At 43.9% G+C, this 20,285-nt stretch overlaps 1 protein-coding gene and 1 long non-coding RNA gene across 3 annotated transcripts; both read right to left on the reverse strand.

The window, feature by feature from the left end:
* Positions 1-3,958: 3,958 nt before the first annotated feature.
* Positions 3,959-6,969, reverse strand: LOC136295737 (uncharacterized). Its single transcript, XR_010722783.1, has 3 exons — positions 6,898-6,969; positions 6,182-6,430; positions 3,959-4,182 (listed from the first exon to the last, which is right to left on the reverse strand). It is a non-coding gene; the product is annotated as an uncharacterized lncRNA (long non-coding RNA).
* A 690-nt stretch (positions 6,970-7,659) lies between these two features.
* On the reverse strand, positions 7,660-20,166 carry CCNE1 (cyclin E1). Of its 2 annotated transcripts, none has more exons than XM_066194668.1 (11): positions 20,049-20,166; positions 19,670-19,760; positions 19,379-19,447; positions 12,970-13,112; positions 12,759-12,894; positions 11,806-11,952; positions 10,957-11,052; positions 10,460-10,594; positions 10,266-10,377; positions 10,024-10,181; positions 7,660-9,160 (listed from the first exon to the last, which is right to left on the reverse strand). In XM_066194668.1, the coding sequence occupies exons 2-11, from the start codon at positions 19,703-19,705 to the stop codon at positions 9,044-9,046; spliced, it is 1,149 nt and encodes a 382-aa protein (XP_066050765.1). In that variant the 5' UTR covers positions 19,706-19,760; positions 20,049-20,166; the 3' UTR covers positions 7,660-9,043. The 2 variants fall into 2 exon arrangements, with proteins under 2 accessions (XP_066050765.1, XP_066050764.1); XM_066194667.1 differs by lacking the exon at positions 20,049-20,166 and adding an exon at positions 19,860-20,011.
* Positions 20,167-20,285: the final 119 nt, after the last annotated feature.

Here is a 20,285-nt window from a genome sequence, read left to right on the forward strand (position 1 = left end):
TAAGTCACTTGAAGGATTTTTTTGTTTGTATGCGTATTTTGGGGTATAGTCTCCTCATAATACGTGGAGAGAAGATATGCTTTACTGTTGACATTTAACACATTTTCTTTATTGCTTTTCATTTCATTGTGAGTAAAAGCATTATTTGTCCACCCAGCCTTCCTAAGGACAAATGCCATCATTTCTGTTTGCAGAAGCAACCAAAAATTAAAGGAAATATTTCACATGTCAACATTAAATGTCAAAAACTGATTTTAAGTAATTAGTAGTACTCTGGCACATATGCATTTTATTCAGAAAATTCCTGTTAAAAATATTCATTGGGGGATATTCGAATTTATTATGTAGAACAACACAGCATTAACGCGCTGGCTTCTATTTAATGCTTTGGTTCATAGCAACAAAGATACCAATGGGAAATCATTAAACAAATACGAGATTTTTTGCGGCATAATGGGTCTATGTTTGGTACCACTGGAAAAAAAAAAAAAGAAACCCCTCACCGAGCTCAGACTGACAGAAAAAAAAAAAAATGCAATGATCAGGCGAAGTACAGCAACATTATAAATGTTAACAGATTTCAGAAAGTGATTTTATGTTAATTCAAATGTGAACACTGTCCGAGGCTGCTGAAGGGAGCGTGGGGCTGCGGGAGGAGATAGACGTTGCCGGCAGGGAGCACAAAGGGCTGCCTCTTGATGGGGCGGGGGGGAAGTTTTATTAATTATATTTCCTTTAGAGCCCTAACAATAACATGTCAGTAATCTACACATTCTGTACTTAATTGACGTTAATGATTTGGCCGGCCGGGAGCCTCTCCGCGCCGTGAGAATCGCGGCCGTCCCGCGTTCCTCCAGCCCCGCGGCGCAGCCACAATGAACTCCATGAGCGTGGGGCCGCTGAGTTGCTCCCACCATCCCCACGGCCCGGCCAGGGCCCACACGGGCATCCTGCAGCCCTCCCCACAAAGGGACATTCACACACCTCCAGAAATGACCGCCCAGCACGCACGGCCACCCTGCCAGGGTGGAACAAGTCCCTCTGGTTCCCCTCTGGCACAGCTGCTGGGGGGAATCTGGGATTTCTCTCTCAGGCAGGTGAGCAGCAGGTCCCAGAGCACACAGAGCCATCCCAAACCACCCAGCCCATCCCACAACCCGCAGCTGCCCTGGAGGTGCCGATCCATCCGCAGGCGCTCAGCAAAGTCAGGTACACAGAGAGGGGAAGTGATGCCTCTCAAAGCCAGCCCCCGCCGCTTGGGTTGCTGTAGTAACTTCACCTGTGGTGCCACTCAGCCAGCACAGTGTCCCAAACTCTCACAAATTTACATCTCAACCCTTTCCATGGCAGCAGTCCCTGGAAAGGCGGTTTCTCTTTAGGCAGGTAGCTGGGGAGAAAGTCCAGTGGGCAGCAGCAGGATCCAAACCCACTGCAGCTGCTGGCACTTCCAGACCCTTTGCCAGTGGCAGACGGTCCTTGGAAATGGCAGGAGAAACCTGGAGTCCTACCACAGCGCAAGAGCACGTGGAAATTACAGCAACAGCATCACCAGGTTGCTCTGGGCAGATGCAGGATGCTGCATGTGTGGTGTGCTGCACCAGCGCATTCCCTGCGTCCTCCCAGCACAATGGTATGCAAGGAAGTCATGCAAATTTCTCATGACGACCAGTAACAGACCTGCTTTTGTGTGTGGCATTTCCTCCCTCCTTGGGGCTACTCTTAGGCTCTACTCATCCCACTCCAGTGCCAGATGTGCATCACAACTGCCAGGGCCACAGCCCCAGTTCCTTCTTCTTCTCTTCCCACCTCTGATCCTGCCAGCACAGATCCTCCACCATCACTCATCCAGGGTGTGGCCAAGCACAGAGAGAGAAGCCTGTGCTGCTCCTTCACAGACGATCAGTAGCTTGTCTGACTCCTCCTTTTTCTTCTTACCTGCATTAACAGAAGTCAGATCTTATTTAAGTTGTCCAGTGGAGGAAGCCAAGAGACAGGGAAGTGGGGAGAGGAACCACAAAAAAAACCCCACGAGTCCAGATTTTGTAGGAAATCAGGTTAAAAAAACCAACCAACTCAGTCACTGCAAGCAAATACCATCCCGTATTAGGGGGTTTCTAGACCATGCATCCCACAAGCAGCACCTCTCCCACTCCCAGCAGAGCAGGGTGGCCCAGGCAGCAAAACATCCAACAAATTGTTCCGTTGCCACTTCTCAGGGGAAAACATTTGCCTAAAAACAGTCAGATGAATTTGGAGTGATCTATAGGGCACTTTGTTATGTTAATGACTGTTACCAACTGTCTGTTCTTTATATTAAAGTGTTGACTCATTGTCAGTTGGGGCGAGACAAGACAGCTTGCTTGTGCCTTGCAGTCCTTTTGCACTCACCCAAACTACTCATGTGAAGACACTTTAATATGAAGAGACACTGTCTGTGGCTATTATTAATCTCCTGACTGAAGCCCAGAATACTAATAACACCACGCAGGATCAGCTAACCTTTCCTCAGAGCATTCTTCATTCTGCAAGATTTTGGCCAACATCTTTCTCTGCCCTCACAAGGCTGACAACCAGACTTCCCAATCAGAGATGTAAAAAGGGTTTCACTTGCCCTCTCCTGTGCTCAAATAACATCCTCATCATCATCATTCTGGCAGAGGTAAGAGGGGTGCCTCCTGCGAGCCCAGAAACATCAGCTTTACCCACATCAGACAGCAGCATTTGGCAGGTCTGGCTGAGGTGAGAAAGCAACTTGTTTATTGTCAGAATGATCTTAAACCCAAGTGTAACAACCAAAGCTCACTGCGAGCTCTACAGTCCAAAAATGACATTGGCATCTGGCAAGAACTGGAAGATGGATAACGGGGTGAAAAGATAACCTTTATCTTTTAACTCTTGTGATGGTCAATAACTCCTGACACGTAGAAAAATTGGGCTGAGGTGCTGAGCTGCAGAGGCTGGCGTCCCAATAGAGTGCCCCCCCTCAAAAAAATCAAAACACCTTGCACAGAACTGCAAAATAAAGCACCATATTACTCTTCTCCATCTGATGTTGCTGCTCTGGGATCCAATCCAAGAAAGCTCAAACCATTTATCCTGGTTGCACGCAGAGTACACCATAGGTAAAGCTTGTGTAACTGGAGTCTGAACACGATAACCTGAGCAAATCACAGCTGTCCCTACTCCTTCTTTTGCCTTGGGAGGAGCCCAAACACATTCCTACAGTTTCATTACATTTTTACTCTCTTCTTTCCAGCCAAGCCGCTTACTTACAGTTGTATGGCAGGCCTCTTCCGTCCATATTCAAGAAAAAAGCAACAATCTACATCCAGAGCAGTGTCTGCTCCCTGCTCATGCAGGCCAGCCAGTCTCACCCTGTCAGCTTCACATCCTCGTGTCACCAACAGCTTCTTTCTGGAAACTCACATCTGTACAGAAATTACTTTGGGCTCCTGACCCTACTGAAAATAAAAGAATCTGACCCCCAAAGGAAGAAAAGAGACCCAGCCATGCTTTTAGCACCAGGAAAACCACTTCTGTGGGGTGGCTGTTAACTGCACAATTTTCCAGAAAATGTTCAGGCTTGTTGCTTTTCTCTGTCAGGAAAATTGTTTGGCTCTTGATTAAACCCATTATCATTTCATTTTCAAGGAATGCTACTGTATACAGTTTGTGAGAGACCCAAACATTTGGTGCTTTGATGTTGCCTTTACAGTATAAAAGTATAACATATGTGACCAAATACTGGTTTTTAAATGAAGAGCGATCAACTGTAATATTGCCAGAAAGACATTAAGTGCATTTAGATTTACAGAAGCATTTCCCCTCCCCAGCCACTATCCATAAACAAAGTAACTTCTCTTCTTTCAACAGTCATGAGAATATAAAAAGCAACAAACCGCTTATTTCTTTAGCCAAGCCAAGGCAGAAGTTACCATTTGAGACTCTGAGCACAGGAGCACATGCTGATAAAGGAAACCTCTTCCCCTCACATAAAGACAGTTCTTGTCAGGCACCTGCTCTCCTCCATGCCAGGAGCAGGGGCTGGGGCACATCTGACAGAACAGGCACCAGGTGGGAGAAGCTCCACACAATTTTTCCTCATATCCCAGGCAAACACATATGCTGAGGCAAACATTTAGGATTGCATATTTTTCCTCCTTGGATATTATTGCCATCATGCTGAAAATCAAAAAAATCAGTGCATTATAAAAACACATTTGCTTTTTTACTATATGAGTTACATGAGAATATGTTTGGCTTTGTAAAACAAACCCAGTTTTCAAGTAGATTTGCACTTCCAGTAGACACTTCCTGAATTGCCGGCATCTGTAAGACCAAAGCCCCTGGGATCAGAAAGGTTTTCCTTCCTTCCTTCCTTGATAGCCATCTCCACATTTTGCCCTCAAACGCACCAGTCTGTGGAGTTTTGAAATCCCTGGTTCTATTAAGCCTACAAAGAATACTTTCTTTTTCTAATGTGAAACTCACCTTTAATGGAAGTAAAAAGCTTCATATACAAACCTACCCTTCGTGCTCAGCATAAACTTATTATTTAAGATACTGAAAGGAGATAGCTCATATAGAATTGCCATATTCTGCAGTCTTAGTTAAATGTTTGATCATATATAAGTTGTGGCAATAGTGGACTACTCAAAATTTCAGAGAAACACATTTTGTACTTTAAATCTGGTTTGCAGGTAGTGTGACTGAAAGAACACAGGATCATCAAAATACTCGACTGTTCATCAGCTCAAGCCAAGTGGGTGCCCTGCTCTAGTTCTAACTTCCAAGCAGAGAAGTTTCACAAATTGCTGTAACAACAAGAAATAGACATTAAAGTCTTCTCATACTTGTACATACTTTTCTCCTGCCATCTCAGACACAAAAAACCCACCAAACCCAAAACAAAACAGACACACAAAAAAAAAAACCCCACCACCAAAAGCCAAACCTCTCCGTTTCTCCACCCAGACTGGCTACCCCATGGCTGGGGCGAAGGCAGGACAGCCAGAAGAGGAAGAGCCCTGCTGCTCCCTGCCACAGGCACCCATGACAGAGCTACACCCCCTGTTTAAATGCCAAACCTGAGCAGAGACTACAAGACCCCATGCCAAGCTGCCCCTGGCCTTGCCAGCAAGGCAGGGCTGTTCCTAATCCCCAACAAATTCAAGGCTAGACAAAGCTAACCTGTGTTATTTCACACCAGTGTCTCTTTTTTTGGTAGAAGAGCCTTGTGGAAGACAGGGTATGGATGATCTGGTGCTTTTAATGCATGCTGATAAAGCCTAGAGACAGCAGTTCCCTGAATTCCCAGAACAGAAGGTTCATGCCTACAAAGGTGAAGTGAGTACATCCAATGCCAGCCTGCTCACCAGACCCCTGCTGCACTGCACTGACCCCCCCAAGTGTTCCAGAAGCCTTTACCTTGCAGGTGTTACTCCAAATAAAGTCTGGAAAAGAGCCCATTGTAGGCTATGGCAACTCCCAAGCTGAAGTTCAGGCTCCCTGACACTTCCCCCCAAGGGCAGATGCTGCTGCAAAGCCTCGTACACTGGCAGTGAGGTCTGACCTGACAGCCTGCCTGAAGGAAGTGTTCCACCCACCCAGCCTCCCGGACTCAGGCTGCTGCTGCTGCACTCTGTGGGCAGCAAATAGCACCCAGGAAGAGAGAACCCTGAGCCAGGCCCCCGGGGCTGGCTCTTGCCTTCACCTTGTGCAAGCAGGGATGTAATAAATCCCTCACGTTGTAATTCCTGAGAACCAAGAGGAGATGCTGACCTGAGACCTACAAATAGAACCAGAGAAAGACCACCCTCCTGCTTTAGGGCACACAAGCTATGCAGAACTATTTCTGTGAACCATTTATGCCAATAACTATTTCTGTTAGGTACCTACAGCATTTACAAGAGCTGAGCATCTGGCTGACTCAGTGGGGACTGCCATGCCTCCATCTTTTCTGCTCAACCAGCACTGCTCCTCTCCAGTCCAGCTCACAACTGCAGCCTCAGCTCACTCTTTTGGGGCTACTTCCTTCAATACACCCACACCAACCCACAATTTCCAATTTTACAGTAGCAGTAATGCAAAATTAGCACTGGATTCATTTCTGGTGTTCAGTTCCTCTGATGCCCCCAGCTTTCAGACCAAGGTGAGGGTTTGATGCATTGTTATGACAAACCTTTCAGGAGGAGAAGATAATCATGCACCACCTGGGTTCCTGCAAATTCAATTTACTTTGCAGCATGCTTTATGCTGGTCTGGAGCCATTAAAGAGAGACAGTTTCCAGTTGAGGAGTGTGCAGCACTGCACAGCTAAATTGCTTTCTCAGGGTTGCCCAGTGCTGCCTCTCCTGCATCATTGCTGGGGCTGTTCACCCCTGGAGGCCTCTCCCCACACCTCTCGGGGTAACACATCTGGGGTCAGAGCCTGCAAGAATATAATACTTGGTATTAGCCTATCTTTGTTGCACAAACTTCAGACAAAAGCCCCCAAACCTTTTCCTCATACCTAGCCAGGCACTGTCCCCCTTACTTCCCCCCCACACCAGACTGGGCTAGGATCAGAATTTAGGAGAATAGGATCCACAAGCAAAGAAATAGGGAGGCAACTCCCTCTTGGAGGTGGCCGGTTTTTTCTAACAGGGACAACTATCTTCCTTAAAGTTACCCGCACTCTTCTTCTAAGACTTCTTTTCAGCTTGTAGCAACCAGTACAAAATTTTTTTCAAGCTACCCTAGAAAGGCAGCACCAGACACAGTATCCACATGTTGCAATAGACAACCAGAAACAGATTCTTATAAGAGATAAAAGAAGAGAAAGTAAGAAAATATCTCTTAAGGCAAGTCCCCCCAGAAGGGATGTGCTGCACCTCTGGGATGTGACTGCATTCCTACCTGGGGAGCTGCAAAGCCACGATCTCCACACTCTGAACACAGTGCCTTCCAGCAGAATACAGGAGGCTGACCTTTCACAAAAGAAGGAATTGTAAAATTAGCAGGATCACCATCTGAAGCAGAGATCACATTTGGAGAGAGGCCTGTTGTCTGAACAAGTTTAATTCACAGGTGTATCTCTCAGATCCTGGTTTTCCACACAACCCAGAAACACATGGAACATCTACATTCACTCTTGCAGAGGTATTAACCATAGTTTAATACTTAGTTTAAACTGCAAGTTAAGAGTTTGCCATCTGTCTTATATTACCACAGGATATTTTCTTGAACAGTTAAAACCAATCCCCATTTTTAAGACAGTCAGAAATTAAAAAAAAAAAAGAAATTGTGGTTTTGTTGTGAAGCATCTAAAAGAGACTAAGATCTGAAAACAAACACCAAAAGGCCTAGCACTGAAGCATGGTTGGTGATTTAGGAATTAAGACTACAGACCACCTTTCAGGAGGATTAGTTTCCCTCATCCACCCCCACTTTGTGTTCTACATTTAAGGACAAATCACCAAAATACATCTTGGCAAATCCTTCCATAATCAGCAAATATTACATCTCCTTTGTCTAAGCACGAAATTCTCTGAGAAATTAAAACCTCCGTAAACTGGCACCAGCAAATGTGTTCAGCTCACATTTGCACTTGTTTTGTTAACACAGAACTTAAAACCATTCATTGCAAGGAAAAAAAGCCAGCAGCACCAAAGAACTTGCTTACCATTGATTACCACAGGCATTTTTATTAAAGTTTTAACATTTATCAGAATACTGGGTCAGAGAAGAGAAAAAAAAGCAGAATAACTTAAAAAAATAATAAAAAGCAGCCTTGCTGGGAACTATTGTTTAAAAAAAAAAAAAGCTAACAACAAAATAGGAGCTTCCTGAAATATTAGGTGTAGCATTAAAGTTATCTGCAGCAGGACATGATGAACCCTGGTAGTCTCAAAAGTTTGCAGTGTTATTGAACAGTCCTTCAAAGCAAGCACCAAAAAAACATACAAAAAACAAGGAACCATTTATTTCTTTGTTCCTCTCTCCTCCAGAACTCCACGAATTTCCAGATAGTGTCCCATTAGGACCTCTGTGATTCTCAGACATTGCAAAGGTCAAAGACTTTACTGTAAAAAGGCACATACCTCTCCAAAAATATAACTCTGCACACATGATTATTTGTTAAATACCATGCCAAACCCCTCGTGTTTAAATGATTATTTAAGAGGTAGACTTTTCCTACTGATCACCTCTCACTGAGCATCACCTAAGAGTAACAATCCAGACAACCTGATTCAAGAATTTCCCAGTAAGCTGATCGTTACAGAGTGTTAAGGAAGGATTCCCCAGGTACTTGTCATGTTTATTATCCCCTCCCCAGCCTCCTGTACCTGGCTAGAGGAAATCCAAGTAGCCCAACATGACAATTTTACTTTAGTATCCAAATAAAGAAGTTTCCATAGTTAAGTAGTGGTAAATAAATAAAACAATAGTTACTACACTATTCATCCCCAAATCCCACACTTATTAAAGGTCACAGTCTGAAAAAATTTTAACTGATCATAGTTAAAAGAAATATAGAAATATACATAAAACCAGCTGTCTTAGACAGCATTTTTATTAAAAATGAATACAGAGACATAGCAGCTTTTACAATAAAGAGTTTTTTAAAAGGCATCAAGTTGTAAGCCAACCATTCAAAAAAGAGGCTTTGAAATGTCTTCCACAGCACTTTTTGCCCATTTGTCAACGAGGGACAAATCTGCAGATTACCCAAAGGACAAACAGGCAAAGTAACTAATATAAATTTCAAGCCCTTTTTCTGAACAGTTGATCAAGCATCACCCTCCGTAGCAGCATCTGGAGCACACTTCAGTGTTCTTTCAAGTGGCTGGTGTACTTGATCCATTTCTTTAAAATATTTTAACATTCAATAAAACTATTTCAAATAGAAAAAACTTCTGTCACGTGAAAGTAAGGTTTCCTTTTCAGATTTCGTGAAAGCTTATGAACTTCACTGGCAGCATTTTTGTAATGGAGAAGGAGCTAAAACCAGCAGAACAGGCACTTCAGCAAAATTTGCCATCAACAGTTCCTAAAGTCATATTTATTGCAATCCAGAAGATAGTTTCTTACTACTTTGTGGTGGTGTAAGGACACCAGTGGGGAAGGGTGAAGTCCTATTTTGCTCAGCCAATATGGCTTGTTTTGCTTGAGCTCTGTCCTGAAAGCACATGAAAAAGGGGGAAAAAAAAAAAATCTTTATTTTGGTGTGTCTATGCAACAGATCAATAGAATCCAGTGTTTTATAATCTGATAGATTGCTAATCTGGAAATGCATATCCATATCTAATCCTCCTAACAGTAACTGATAAACCATATAGTACACAGTAGTTATTTGCAGTACAACTTCATGAGATCAGTATTAGTGTTTGGGATCTGATGATTAGCATTAGGTATTCATAACATGCAAGCGCTCCTGTACCTTCAAGAAAGCAAAATTCAGAAACAACTGAGCAGGAGGAACTTTAACTTCTACCTACAATTCAATAACCTAAAGAGAAAAAAAATAACCCAAATAGCTTAAACCACAATTTGTTGAAGAAGGTTTTGATCCTCTGCAAACTCCTCACACTAAAAACTGCTCTTGCTCCACTGCTTGTCAATGGCCACTGTCACACAACAGTCCCACTAGATCAATCTCAAGTAATCTCTCTTGATTTTTCTCTGGGTCAGACAAGACTATATTAGCGGTATTTCCTAGAGAGAAAGGTCTAACACAAGGTATTTGAAGTATCCCAAAGGGTAGAGAAATGCTTCTGATTTCTGGGGTGATTATATGCTGTTTGAGATGAGAGGCTGAAGGCACAATCACCTTTTTAAACTAAATATTGAACAAGTCAGTCCCAAGACAAGTCCTTGTCTCAAGAACTTTGGATCTGGACTACAACCTTATGCCTTTTATCATCTAAACACACTCCGTCTCAACCTGGAAATGCTTCACTTGACTGACTGTATGTCCTAACCAAAGAAACAAGACCTCAGATTTCACAGAGAGGTTTTTGTCTTCATTCTACACATACATACCAGCAAATCAAAGCTGTTAATGTGCGTCTGTATATTGTGCAAATCTTCAGGAGCGATCCCGCTAAAGTGTTTGAGTTTGGAGCTTCCTACTTCCCTCAGAGCCATGGCAAACGGGACCATCCACTTCACACAGTCCTCTATCTCACAGAATTCATAACCTGCAACACAAGACACATGCTTATCTGCCTGGATGAAGACAACATTTGCCAACACACAGGACTGAAGTTCCTAAATGCCAATACCTGAAACTTTCTGCATCAACTCAGATGAAGAGAAGTGATACAAAGCAGAAGCTGCAAGTATTCCATAGGTATATCCCAAGCAGCCAATATCCAGCACACAGAGATCCAAGAGCTACAAGACAACAGATGTTCAGTAAGCCTGACACAAAAACACTTTTCCAGGTGAAACAGCACTTGAAGGAAATCAGTCTCACCTCTGTTATTTGTACAAATATCTGCTGTGGATATTGTGGCAGCATTACCTCATAAAGATCATTTAAATATGCAACTTGCAGGTAAATGTTTAGCCACGATACAACTGTCAGTGGATTTAAGTTCCAATTAAGAGCCTGAAAGAACAGATATACACAAGACTTCAGTGCCAATTTAGGTTAAGTTCCTAACTTAAACCATGCAAGACGGTTTAACAACCAGAGACTCTAATCCCAGTTGGTTAAGGCACCTTTAAAACATGCAAATCAAATACTCTCCTGTAGCTCTTCCTGATCATACAGTCAGGGAACAAACAATTTTGTTAATGCACACATACTGCTGGATGCTTTAGATCACTTGTTACCTCGAGAAAACACTGCTTTCTAATTAGTAAGAGAAATTGTGCCTCTAAGCAGTACCTAAGATTAACTGAGGAGCTCTGCTTTTAGTCTGATTATGCTACACATTTTTAAAAACTAATTCCACTTTTAAATATTACCTTCATAATGATCAACTCCATACTGATGATTTCATCTTCTGTACAGGCTCCATCTGTAACATAGGCAAACTGGTGCAACTTTGGTGGATAAACTTCCTGAAAGATACGAGATCGAGCATTTAATTTGTGGAATAGGTTGCAACTAGTTTCATGTGTTACTTTAACAAAAAATAAAGAAATACAGAGAACAACCACTGCCTCAGCCTTCCAAAACAAAGATAATTCCTCATCCCCCCTTTTTAAATCCTGGTGTTCTCTGCCTTTAACAGACAGATTTTTTGTTCATCAGAGCCCTCAACTTTCACTTTGGATGGATCAGTACAAACCTGTATTGTTTGAATTCGTTACCACTGGGACTGTATAACAACTGACACCAAGATTTTTTTTAAACATCCTAAAGAAAAGGCCATTTATCTCTTGCTCAGGAACAGACTGAACAGCAGCTCTCTTCAACGACTAGGAACTTTAGAAGCACTGTGTATTTTAGTAGTTCAAATTGTTCCAGTAAATAATAATCCAGACAATCATGCAGTAGGTACACTACTGCAATGAAATTGCAAAAACTGGTCTCTGTATACAGCAGTCAGCCAAAAATTCATCCAGCAACTGCAACCAAAAGTTTAGATTTATTCCAACACTGAATTCTCTAACCACAGTATAATTTTACCCACTTTTAAAAAGAACAGGAACATTGGAAAGAAAAAAAGCAAAAATATCTTTTTCTGTCTCCCAGCTGAAAAAAATGAGAGCAACTAACTTCATAAAGCTTTCCACAATGTGTCCAGCATCCAGTAAGTGCGCTGTGTGTCCATCCACATTTTGATGTTAAGTAAAGCTGGAGATCCTTACCTCAAGCTTTGCTGCTATGAATAGAGAAGTGACACCAATAAGCTGCAACAGTGTTTTTACAACATCCTGTTGTGTTGCCATAAAGCGATCAAAGAAATCTTGTGCTAAATAAAAAGTTTCTCTGTGAAGTTTGTAGGCTTCACAAACCTGGAGAGGCAACAGAGATTACAAAGGTCAAGAACAGCGTTAAAAAGTCAAAACTAGATGCTACATATGTTTTAACAAAAAAAGCATGAGATAGACATAAAATTTATACAGGTTTTCTACTTCACTGCTATTGTGAAGTAGCATGTTAACTAAGTTCAAGAGTTAAACAGTTTCCTTAGACACAAGATGACTGTCATTACAGTAACTTCCAGGAAAAAAAAACAGATCAGAGTGAAAACCCCTCTAGGAAATGAAGCACGTGTTCCAACAATGTCAGAATACCAGTTCCTCATTTTTTGCAAAAGATCCATCATTCCAACACCTCAAAAGAGAAAATTCTCACAAGCACTTTAAACTTAAGAACAGGGATTATGCCACCAAGTAATCCAAAGAGCAAAAATGACTCAGACACTAGAGAAAGTTGTAGCACATTCTGCTTTACAAAAACAGATAAGACTGTGAGATGGATCTGATCTCAGGGCTACCCACCTTCCTTCCCACAGTGACTTTTATAATTATTTGTTCAGCCTTTGTCTGCAGTGTGACCTTAAAAGCTTACCCTGTGTTAGGGAAAATTTGATTATTATCCACTATCAATCCAAATGAATAACAGAACATATTGTCGGTTTGCAAATCATCAGCTCAATCCATCATATATGCTTTAAGTTTGGTGCCATTCATTAACAAAATTTAAGATGAAGACAAGTACCTGGAGCTAAATGTACTCCTGAAGTGCACTCATGACAGTTATTAGTGCACTTCAACAAAAGCACACTTGAAACACTCACAAGCACAGCAAAGCTTACCTCCATTAGCCAGTCTAGAAGGACGGCTCTCATTTTAGGCTGCAGCTGGGGGTGCCTTTGCATGTAGAATTTATCCCTCATGTAGGTCTCCTCTTTGTTGATCATGTTTTTCCATACATCATCCCTGTTTGCCCAGCTGCGAGAGAGCAATGGTTAGTCTTGGCTCATGAGACAAGAGGAAAACAGGGCAGCAGCAGCCCAGCAGACTCACCCTAGAGCTGGCAGTGGGGTGGCTCTGGTGGGAACAACGCTCAGATGGATGAAACGCGAGTAATCAACACGAACGGGATCATCGTCTTTATCCGGGGTGGGGATCAGCATGTGGGCATTCTCGTGGCTGTTATTCCAGGACATCTGTTCAATCAAACAGGAGATTTACACTCTGCTTTTTGAAGTCATCATTTTAGTTGTAGATAGAAGATACTCATATCTTCTGTCACAACGTCTTCTCTCTTTGAACTGCACAGAATGGTAGAGGCTGGAAAGCACCTCTAGGTCTTTTTGCCAACCTCCCTGCTCACAAGGGCCACCAAGAGCCAGCTGCCCAGGACCATGTCCAGAAGGCTTTAGAGTATCTTCAAGGATGGAGACTCCACAACTATTTTGGACAACTTGTGCCATGCTTGGCTGCCCTCAAAAAGCGTTCCATGATATTCAGAGGGAACCTCTTCTGCTTCAGTTTGTGTAAATCACCTCTTGTCCCATCACACAAAGAAGAGCTTGGCTCCATCTTCTTTACATCTTCCCTTCAAATATTTATAAACAATTGACACAAATCGCCACAAACCTTTTCTCCAGACTAAACAGCCCCAGCTTCCTCAGCCTTTCCTTACAGGAAAGATGCTCAGGTTCCTGAATTACCTTAAAGGACCTTTCTGGACTCTTTCTTCTATGCTCACATCTCTTTTTTTACTGGGGAGCCCACAACTGGACACGACACTACAGATGTGGCCTCACCTCTGCTGAGTAGAGGGGGTGTTGCTTATAAGCACAGTAGAGAAAGTTTGGAACTAAAGGTGAAGAACACTCCCCCCCGTTCTCCTTTTGAAGGACCACAACTGTTTCATGGAAGGATACCCAAGTCAGAACCTCCTACTCTCATGCTGCATTTTGTTTTACCAAAAATACACTTGCCCTCAGGTAAAGAACAAGCAGATGGAACTCCAAGACCCAAATATGAGGTCAGGATTTCTGGTAAGAAGTATGTAGGTGATATGCCTGAAGCCATGCAAAGCGTCTCAGACGGTGAACACGGCAAAATAGTTTGTAGAATTTCGTACTCGTTCATTTAGCAGAATTAAGATAAAAACCCCAAAGCATATATGACCCAATTTTCAGAATACAGCCAAGTACATTTTAAGCAATTGCTACGAAATTATCAAGCAGATAATTTTATATGGCAAATTCTGCCATGGTTTGCAAACATCAGATATCCAAAACTTCACCAGTGATGTCCTTTCAACTTTTATTTGGATCAGAACTTAGGTCTAGGTTTACTCTTCTGCCATCTAACTCTTAAACAGGATCTTGTACACTTCACACGGTACCTCAGGAAAACAGTACTTCATTTGCAGTAGAATAAAAAGCCAGCACTGTCATCCCTAAGCAAATTAAAATTTGGCATTTCTGTTTAACACTGAAGTCAGCCATCTTGCTGCAAATTGATCAGTTCTGCACCACTAAAAGGACAGAACTCCCTAACAGATTTCTAATGTGCTAAAAAAAAATAAAAACAAGCTCAGAAGAATCATTAGGCACTATCAAGTAAAACACCATGTGAAATTTTGCCTCCAGCAAAAAAGCTTCCGCAGCTGATTTTTGCCATCTTTCTTACATATGACATCACTTTCCAGCAAAATGGCTCCCTCCCGCACCAGTTTCACAAACAGAAACCACTGACTTGATGAAACAAAAACCACATTTCACAGTCCTCTCACAGCTAAGACTGCTTTCCACTTTGAATTACTGACACACAGATCAGTCTTTTTTCTTCTTGGGAGTTCTACATGCAAATATAGCATAGCTACATACCCGGCCATGCCAGGATTTGATTTGGGTGGGGAGGTGTGTTAACAAGTGAATAGTATCTCTTATCTTAAAAATGACAGACTCCTTACAAACTGAAAGTTCAAATGAAAATGTCACATCGGTATTGCTTGAAGTTAATTTTTGTCCTCCCTCAAAACTAGACTTTAGTCACACTTTGTTCTCTAAACTGCACAGCAAGCCCAGCTGCCAGCAGCCTTTGGAGAAGTGCTGCCTTATCAGTTAATCAGCAAACAGAAAAGCTACAGTATCTATTTAAAGGTGCCTACTACACCAGCAGTTTCTGAAGGACAAGAGTCTTGCTCACAAAGTTCTCCGAGCAGACACATCACATGCAACAAGACTAAAGGTATTTCACCACCCTGAATTTTCTATAAGAAAATAGAAATCAAAGTTCGAGAGCCTATTAGGTGGTTTGAAAAGAAGGGAAAACAAAGTTTTTGACAACATAATGTCACTTAACAAGACACTGGGGAAAAGATGTGAGCAACACTGCAAGTACACAGCTTACCTAGAGACAAGAACAAAACTAATATGCAGGGCTTCAAAAGAAAGCAGCCTATTGGAGAAGGAGACAGGAATTAATTAGTATAGGAGAGGGAGCACCGTAACTCTGGCACAGATTTTGGCTGAGAGAGTGAACATATCAATCAGGCTCTTGAGTCTTTAAAGCAGACTTAGCAAGACACTCAATCAAAAGTAAGAAACACCATTAAGAAACTGCATTACCTCACACTGCAACTGTAAGGAAATAGGAGCCACCACTGAAAAAAGGAACAGTTTAAGGTGGGGAAGGTATGAGGAAACCATGAAGAACTTCCTTTGGGCTTGCACAGACCCAATCCAAAAGTGGAGACCTGTCAGAAAGCAACAGATGTTACCCAGAATCTGTGCAGCCTAACAGAGGAAATACTACAGTCCTGAGCTTACTTCTGAGACACACAGGAGCTGAAGCAGCACACAAACAAAAATCAGTGCAGAGAACAGTCCCTTCAAATCTACGTGGAGCCCAGCAAGAAAGCTTGGTGACACCCACAGTAGTGTTCCAGCTACAGGAGCAACTAACCAGATGCAGATCTCTATCTCAGACCTAAGAACAAGACACAGACCACAGAAACTGAACAAAGCACAGGAGAAGGCTCATAAGGAAAAGAGGTACCAGGAAGGCAGAAGGTGGGTGAAAAGCCCATTAGAGCACCCAGGCCCATACAGCTCCAGAGAAAACCCAGACTTCAGAGGTGGGGTCTTTTTAAAGCTCAAACATTAGCAGGCCTCAGTTTCCTGCAGCATGTCACCATTCACTCATACATCAAACAGTCATAGAAATTAATCTCTTTGAACCTTCAGGATATAGATCAGACATAAAACCAAGCAGGCAGTGACCACTGGGGCTACTGTTTATAGGCCATGCAGGGCCATCAGCGAAGAAGAAACACCTAAAAATACAAACTACTGAAACACTTGTGCACCTCAATGTGAGCTAGGAGCCACCAGAATGAGCTTCCACTGACAAGCAAGGAGGAAGAGAATGACACAGAACTGCAAACAGCAGTAACAGAGGCTTTTCAGCATAGATAGCAATGGCAGGGGAACAGACCTGCTGTCACCCTAAAAGCAGCACCTTATACAATAGGCAACAGTATCCCTACCAAGTCCACAGCCTTAGTTTGCCCATCAGAAACAGCAAGACCTACAATTCCAGCCATTTTGCACTCATAGGATGCATTACTTTGAAGTATTGAATTTTTCTTTGCTATCAGATGGGAATTCCAGACTTAGTAAGCAGGACAGAAAAGAGCAACTTGCACTATTAAGTTGTTCCAGTCTTCCTGGGATAGCATAGGAGCTTCTACTCCTTTTAAATAACCCTCTAAATGCCCTGATCCAGATTAAAGCCAAGTCAGATTCTCAACCTAGGTATAGTTTATCCTTCTTTTTTGTGGGCTTTGTTTTGTTTGTTTGTTTTTTAAATTGAAACTTTAAAAATTAATCTAGATTAGTCAAAGAAACTTTTTGGAAGATATTTTCAAAACACTTAGCTGGAACACTTTGACAATGCTAAAATCAGATTCTGGAAAACACCTAGTGAGGAACTGATCAAAACTCCTTCCTGAGTGTTTATTTCACCTTCACATGTGAAAACATTAGCTAGTTTCATCTAAAGAAGCTAACTTCTAGATTCAATTCTTCACTTTATATGGAGGTGACCCTGCAATTTACATCATAATTGCAGAGATTATTCTAATCTAGTTAGATAAATTTTGTTTTACATGGAGCCTTGGAAGTGCATTCATCCCCACAAAGCAGCCAGAATTACTAGCAGAATTACAGCAGTGCCAGTTCTCCAAAATCAAACACAGAATTTATGCAATATTCTGCTGTCACAGACCTGATGATATAGCCACCCTTTCATCACATAAAGGGTAACTGCATCCTAATTAAGAACTGGGGCCTTATGTTCCACAGAAGCAAACTAATGAATTGACTATGAAGATGTCATAAAGTAGGATGTGACTCTGATATTTTGCCTTGTGGATAAGCTAGTGTCAGTAAACAATTTATTTAATGTAGAAGTCATGTGGTATGGGCTACAGTGGATTTATAGCTGCTTGCATTTTAGAAGTGCCGTGTCTCCACAGAGTAACTGTCGCCCTGGCTATCATTCCAGCCCTCTATACTGCTGCTGGAACCGTAAACATATTCTCATTAGTGGTCCATGGCAATTTGTATCAGAGAATAGCTTGTGTCACACCATAGACTGAAGAGCTGCTGCTGTGCAGCCAAATGTTAGCTTTTTTTAACCAGATCTGGAACAATCTGGCTACTTTGTCACAAAAAAATACCTTCTCTATGTAGGGAAAGATATATAGGCATGATATTATTTACTGTTTCTAGAATGAAAGGGTCAAATTCCACCAGCATCCTATGATCATCTTGAAAAACTCCCAAGATCTTTGATGCCTACTGCCTGAATTATCTAAGTTTTAGTTTACCTATCATTCTTGAAGTACCGCTGAATAGCTACCAGGCCAAGAGCACAAACAAGAGGACAAAATTGGAAGTCTTTATCTGCTTTCAGAGTTGAAGGTCAACATATTCAAAAGACACCTCAAGTTTCCTTCCACTGTCTTTCTAGAAGACAATAAAATTGGGACCCCATTGAGATTTTGTAACAAATACCTTGTTATTATGCAATAAACACGCACAAGAAGGCCTTGCTCAGTTTAAACAGAATGAATCTTCTGGTGAAGGAGAAAGCTGCAGTGAAGGACAGGCAGCTCTTCCTTGTCAGAAGTGAGGAATTAGTTTAATATACTGTGCAAAAGAAAGACAGAAGGGAAGGAGAGATCCCCTCATTAAATGCTCACCATTTGAGCCCTGCTTAATACGTTGACTGATAACTAGTGTACGCAGTTGCAACAAGCAGAGGCCATTCCAAACAATGATGCCCATCTGTTATGGTAGCACTTCAGTCTTAGAACTTCCAGCTGCCACTTCGGGTTAGATGTGCCACATTATGCACAGCCTCGCCTACCAAACGAGGCCAGGCTGCACACCCTGACCGTGACTCCCGCAACTTCAGCATCACCCTGTGTGTGCAGTGACAGCCTGAAGGCTCAGTGACACTGACTGAGCAGGTGTGTGTGAGTGATCAGGGAAAAAAAGGAGGGGAATGAACCTATTCCAGAAGGCAGGCCACTCGAGGTACAAAAGCATCATGCTTTCAACATCACACACCAACAGAGATACCAAAAGTATCTGCTTTTCAAGAATATGGAAAGCACGCAAAGGGAACTAGAGGACACCAGCAGAGCTAGTTTTGACTTTATAAGTCAGCTCACTCTACATGCCTTGCTAAGAAAGCTGGCAATGATCATTATCAACATCCAGTGCAGGACTGATTTTCAGAGGGACAGTGACTTTACAGAAATATTCCTTCTTTCTGCAGAAAATCAAAGTCTATTTTGCTATACCATGAGCATCTAGTACACACTTCAAGTTCTAATCAGGAGCCCCTTACTTTGCCTGATAATTACCCCTGCCAATGGGAATATTCCAGCTGATGCTAGAAGAGGAAGCTTTCTTCTTTCCCAGATAACAGAGCAGTAGAGACATGACAGCAAAGAGAACCACCTCAAGAGATGATTCTGTCTGCATACTTAAGTGTCTTGTGCTTTGGCCAGCAAGCTATAGGAGCACATGTACAAGGTACATAAGCACATGACTGAACCTTTGCACCCCTCTAGAGAAGCAAACACAGAGTAGGTCTAAAGGCTTGACAGGTGCACCCTTGCAACCACAGGGCAGCTGAATTCATTTCAGCATTAACGTAAGGTTTCAGACCAACACAGGCCTTGTGTCTTGCAAAGGCTTCAGAACTACATATATGAACTGACTTGTTTGGCACACTCCATCATCAACCAGGGTCAACAGTCCCTCTTGCCCATTGCTATGCAGTATGTGGCAGCAGCATACCTGTTTCACCACGTTAACACAGATAATGAGGTACTGTAAAGTAAGAGCAGGGTACCGTAAGATTATATGGTATTTACATATAAAGCGAATTCAATTACCTGTTTTTCACACGGCTTTTTTCTAGTCATCTCCATTTTGGCAATTTCTTCATCAGGATCCTGTAAGAACTACAAAAAGCGACATATAACTTCCGGAGTACAAACCGCGGGACAGGCAGCTGTCGGCCGCTGTGACACACGCCTGGTCCCTGAGGAGCAGCACAGCCCCGCAGGCCCACCCGGCCCCCGGCGCACCGCGTGGGCCCCGCACCCCCAACAAAAGGCGCGGGGGCCCGGCGCGGCGGCGGGGCGGGCGCTGGCCCGCGGGCACCGGGCCGGGCCCGCACTCACCGTGGCCACATCAGCTTTCCTCTTGCGGGCTCGCATGGCGTACTCGGCACCCGCGCCCCCCTTGGCGGGACCCGTCTCGTCAGCGCAGTCGCTGCGGAGAGAGGGGAAGCTGAGCGAGCGCCGGCCGCGGGAGCCTCCCGGGGGAGCCTGGCCTGCAGGGCCCCGCGCGGGGCGGGCCCCGCGCACTCACCTCTCCCGCTGCATGGTCAGCCTCGGCCAGCCGAGCGCCCCGCGGGACGCGGCCGAGCGGGCCCGGGCCGCAGACTCCCCCCACGAGGCCGGCAGAAGCGCGCAACGGGCGGCCCGACCGGCCCCACCGGCTCCCCCCGCCGCGAGGCCGCCCGCCGCCCCCTGCCCGCCCGCGCCGCCGCTCACTCACCGCCGCGCCGGCCCTTGCCGGCCGGGAGCGGGTGGTCGGCGGGTGCCGGGCCGGTGGGGCAGGGCGGGACGCGCGCGGGTCTCGCCGGGCGCCTGCTGCCTCACGGCGCGGCCGCTCCCGTCCCTGCGCGCGGCGCGGGCCGCGCCCGGCGGGACATTTAAACGCGCGGCGGCGGCGCGGGGCCGCCTCCCGACCGCGCACGTGGCCCCGCGCGCGGGCCGGGGCGGGGCCGGCGGG

The sequence above is a fragment of the Chamaea fasciata genome, unplaced genomic scaffold (assembly GCF_029207755.1).
Source record: "Chamaea fasciata isolate MVZ Bird 193981 ecotype frontalis unplaced genomic scaffold, bChaFas1.0.hap1 SCAF_12, whole genome shotgun sequence".
Lineage (NCBI taxonomy): Eukaryota > Metazoa > Chordata > Aves > Passeriformes > Sylviidae > Chamaea > Chamaea fasciata.

Bases quoted from the DNA above. Each gene is read 5' to 3' on its own strand.
- CCNE1 (XM_066194667.1), bottom strand. The intron at 11,953-12,758 runs GTAAGCTTTGCT...TTGCCTCTCCAG, and splicing joins TTCTAGACTGGCTAATGGAG to GTTTGTGAAGCCTACAAACT. The intron at 10,595-10,956 runs GTAATATTTAAA...CTGTTCTTTCAG, and splicing joins TGGAGTTGATCATTATGAAG to GCTCTTAATTGGAACTTAAA.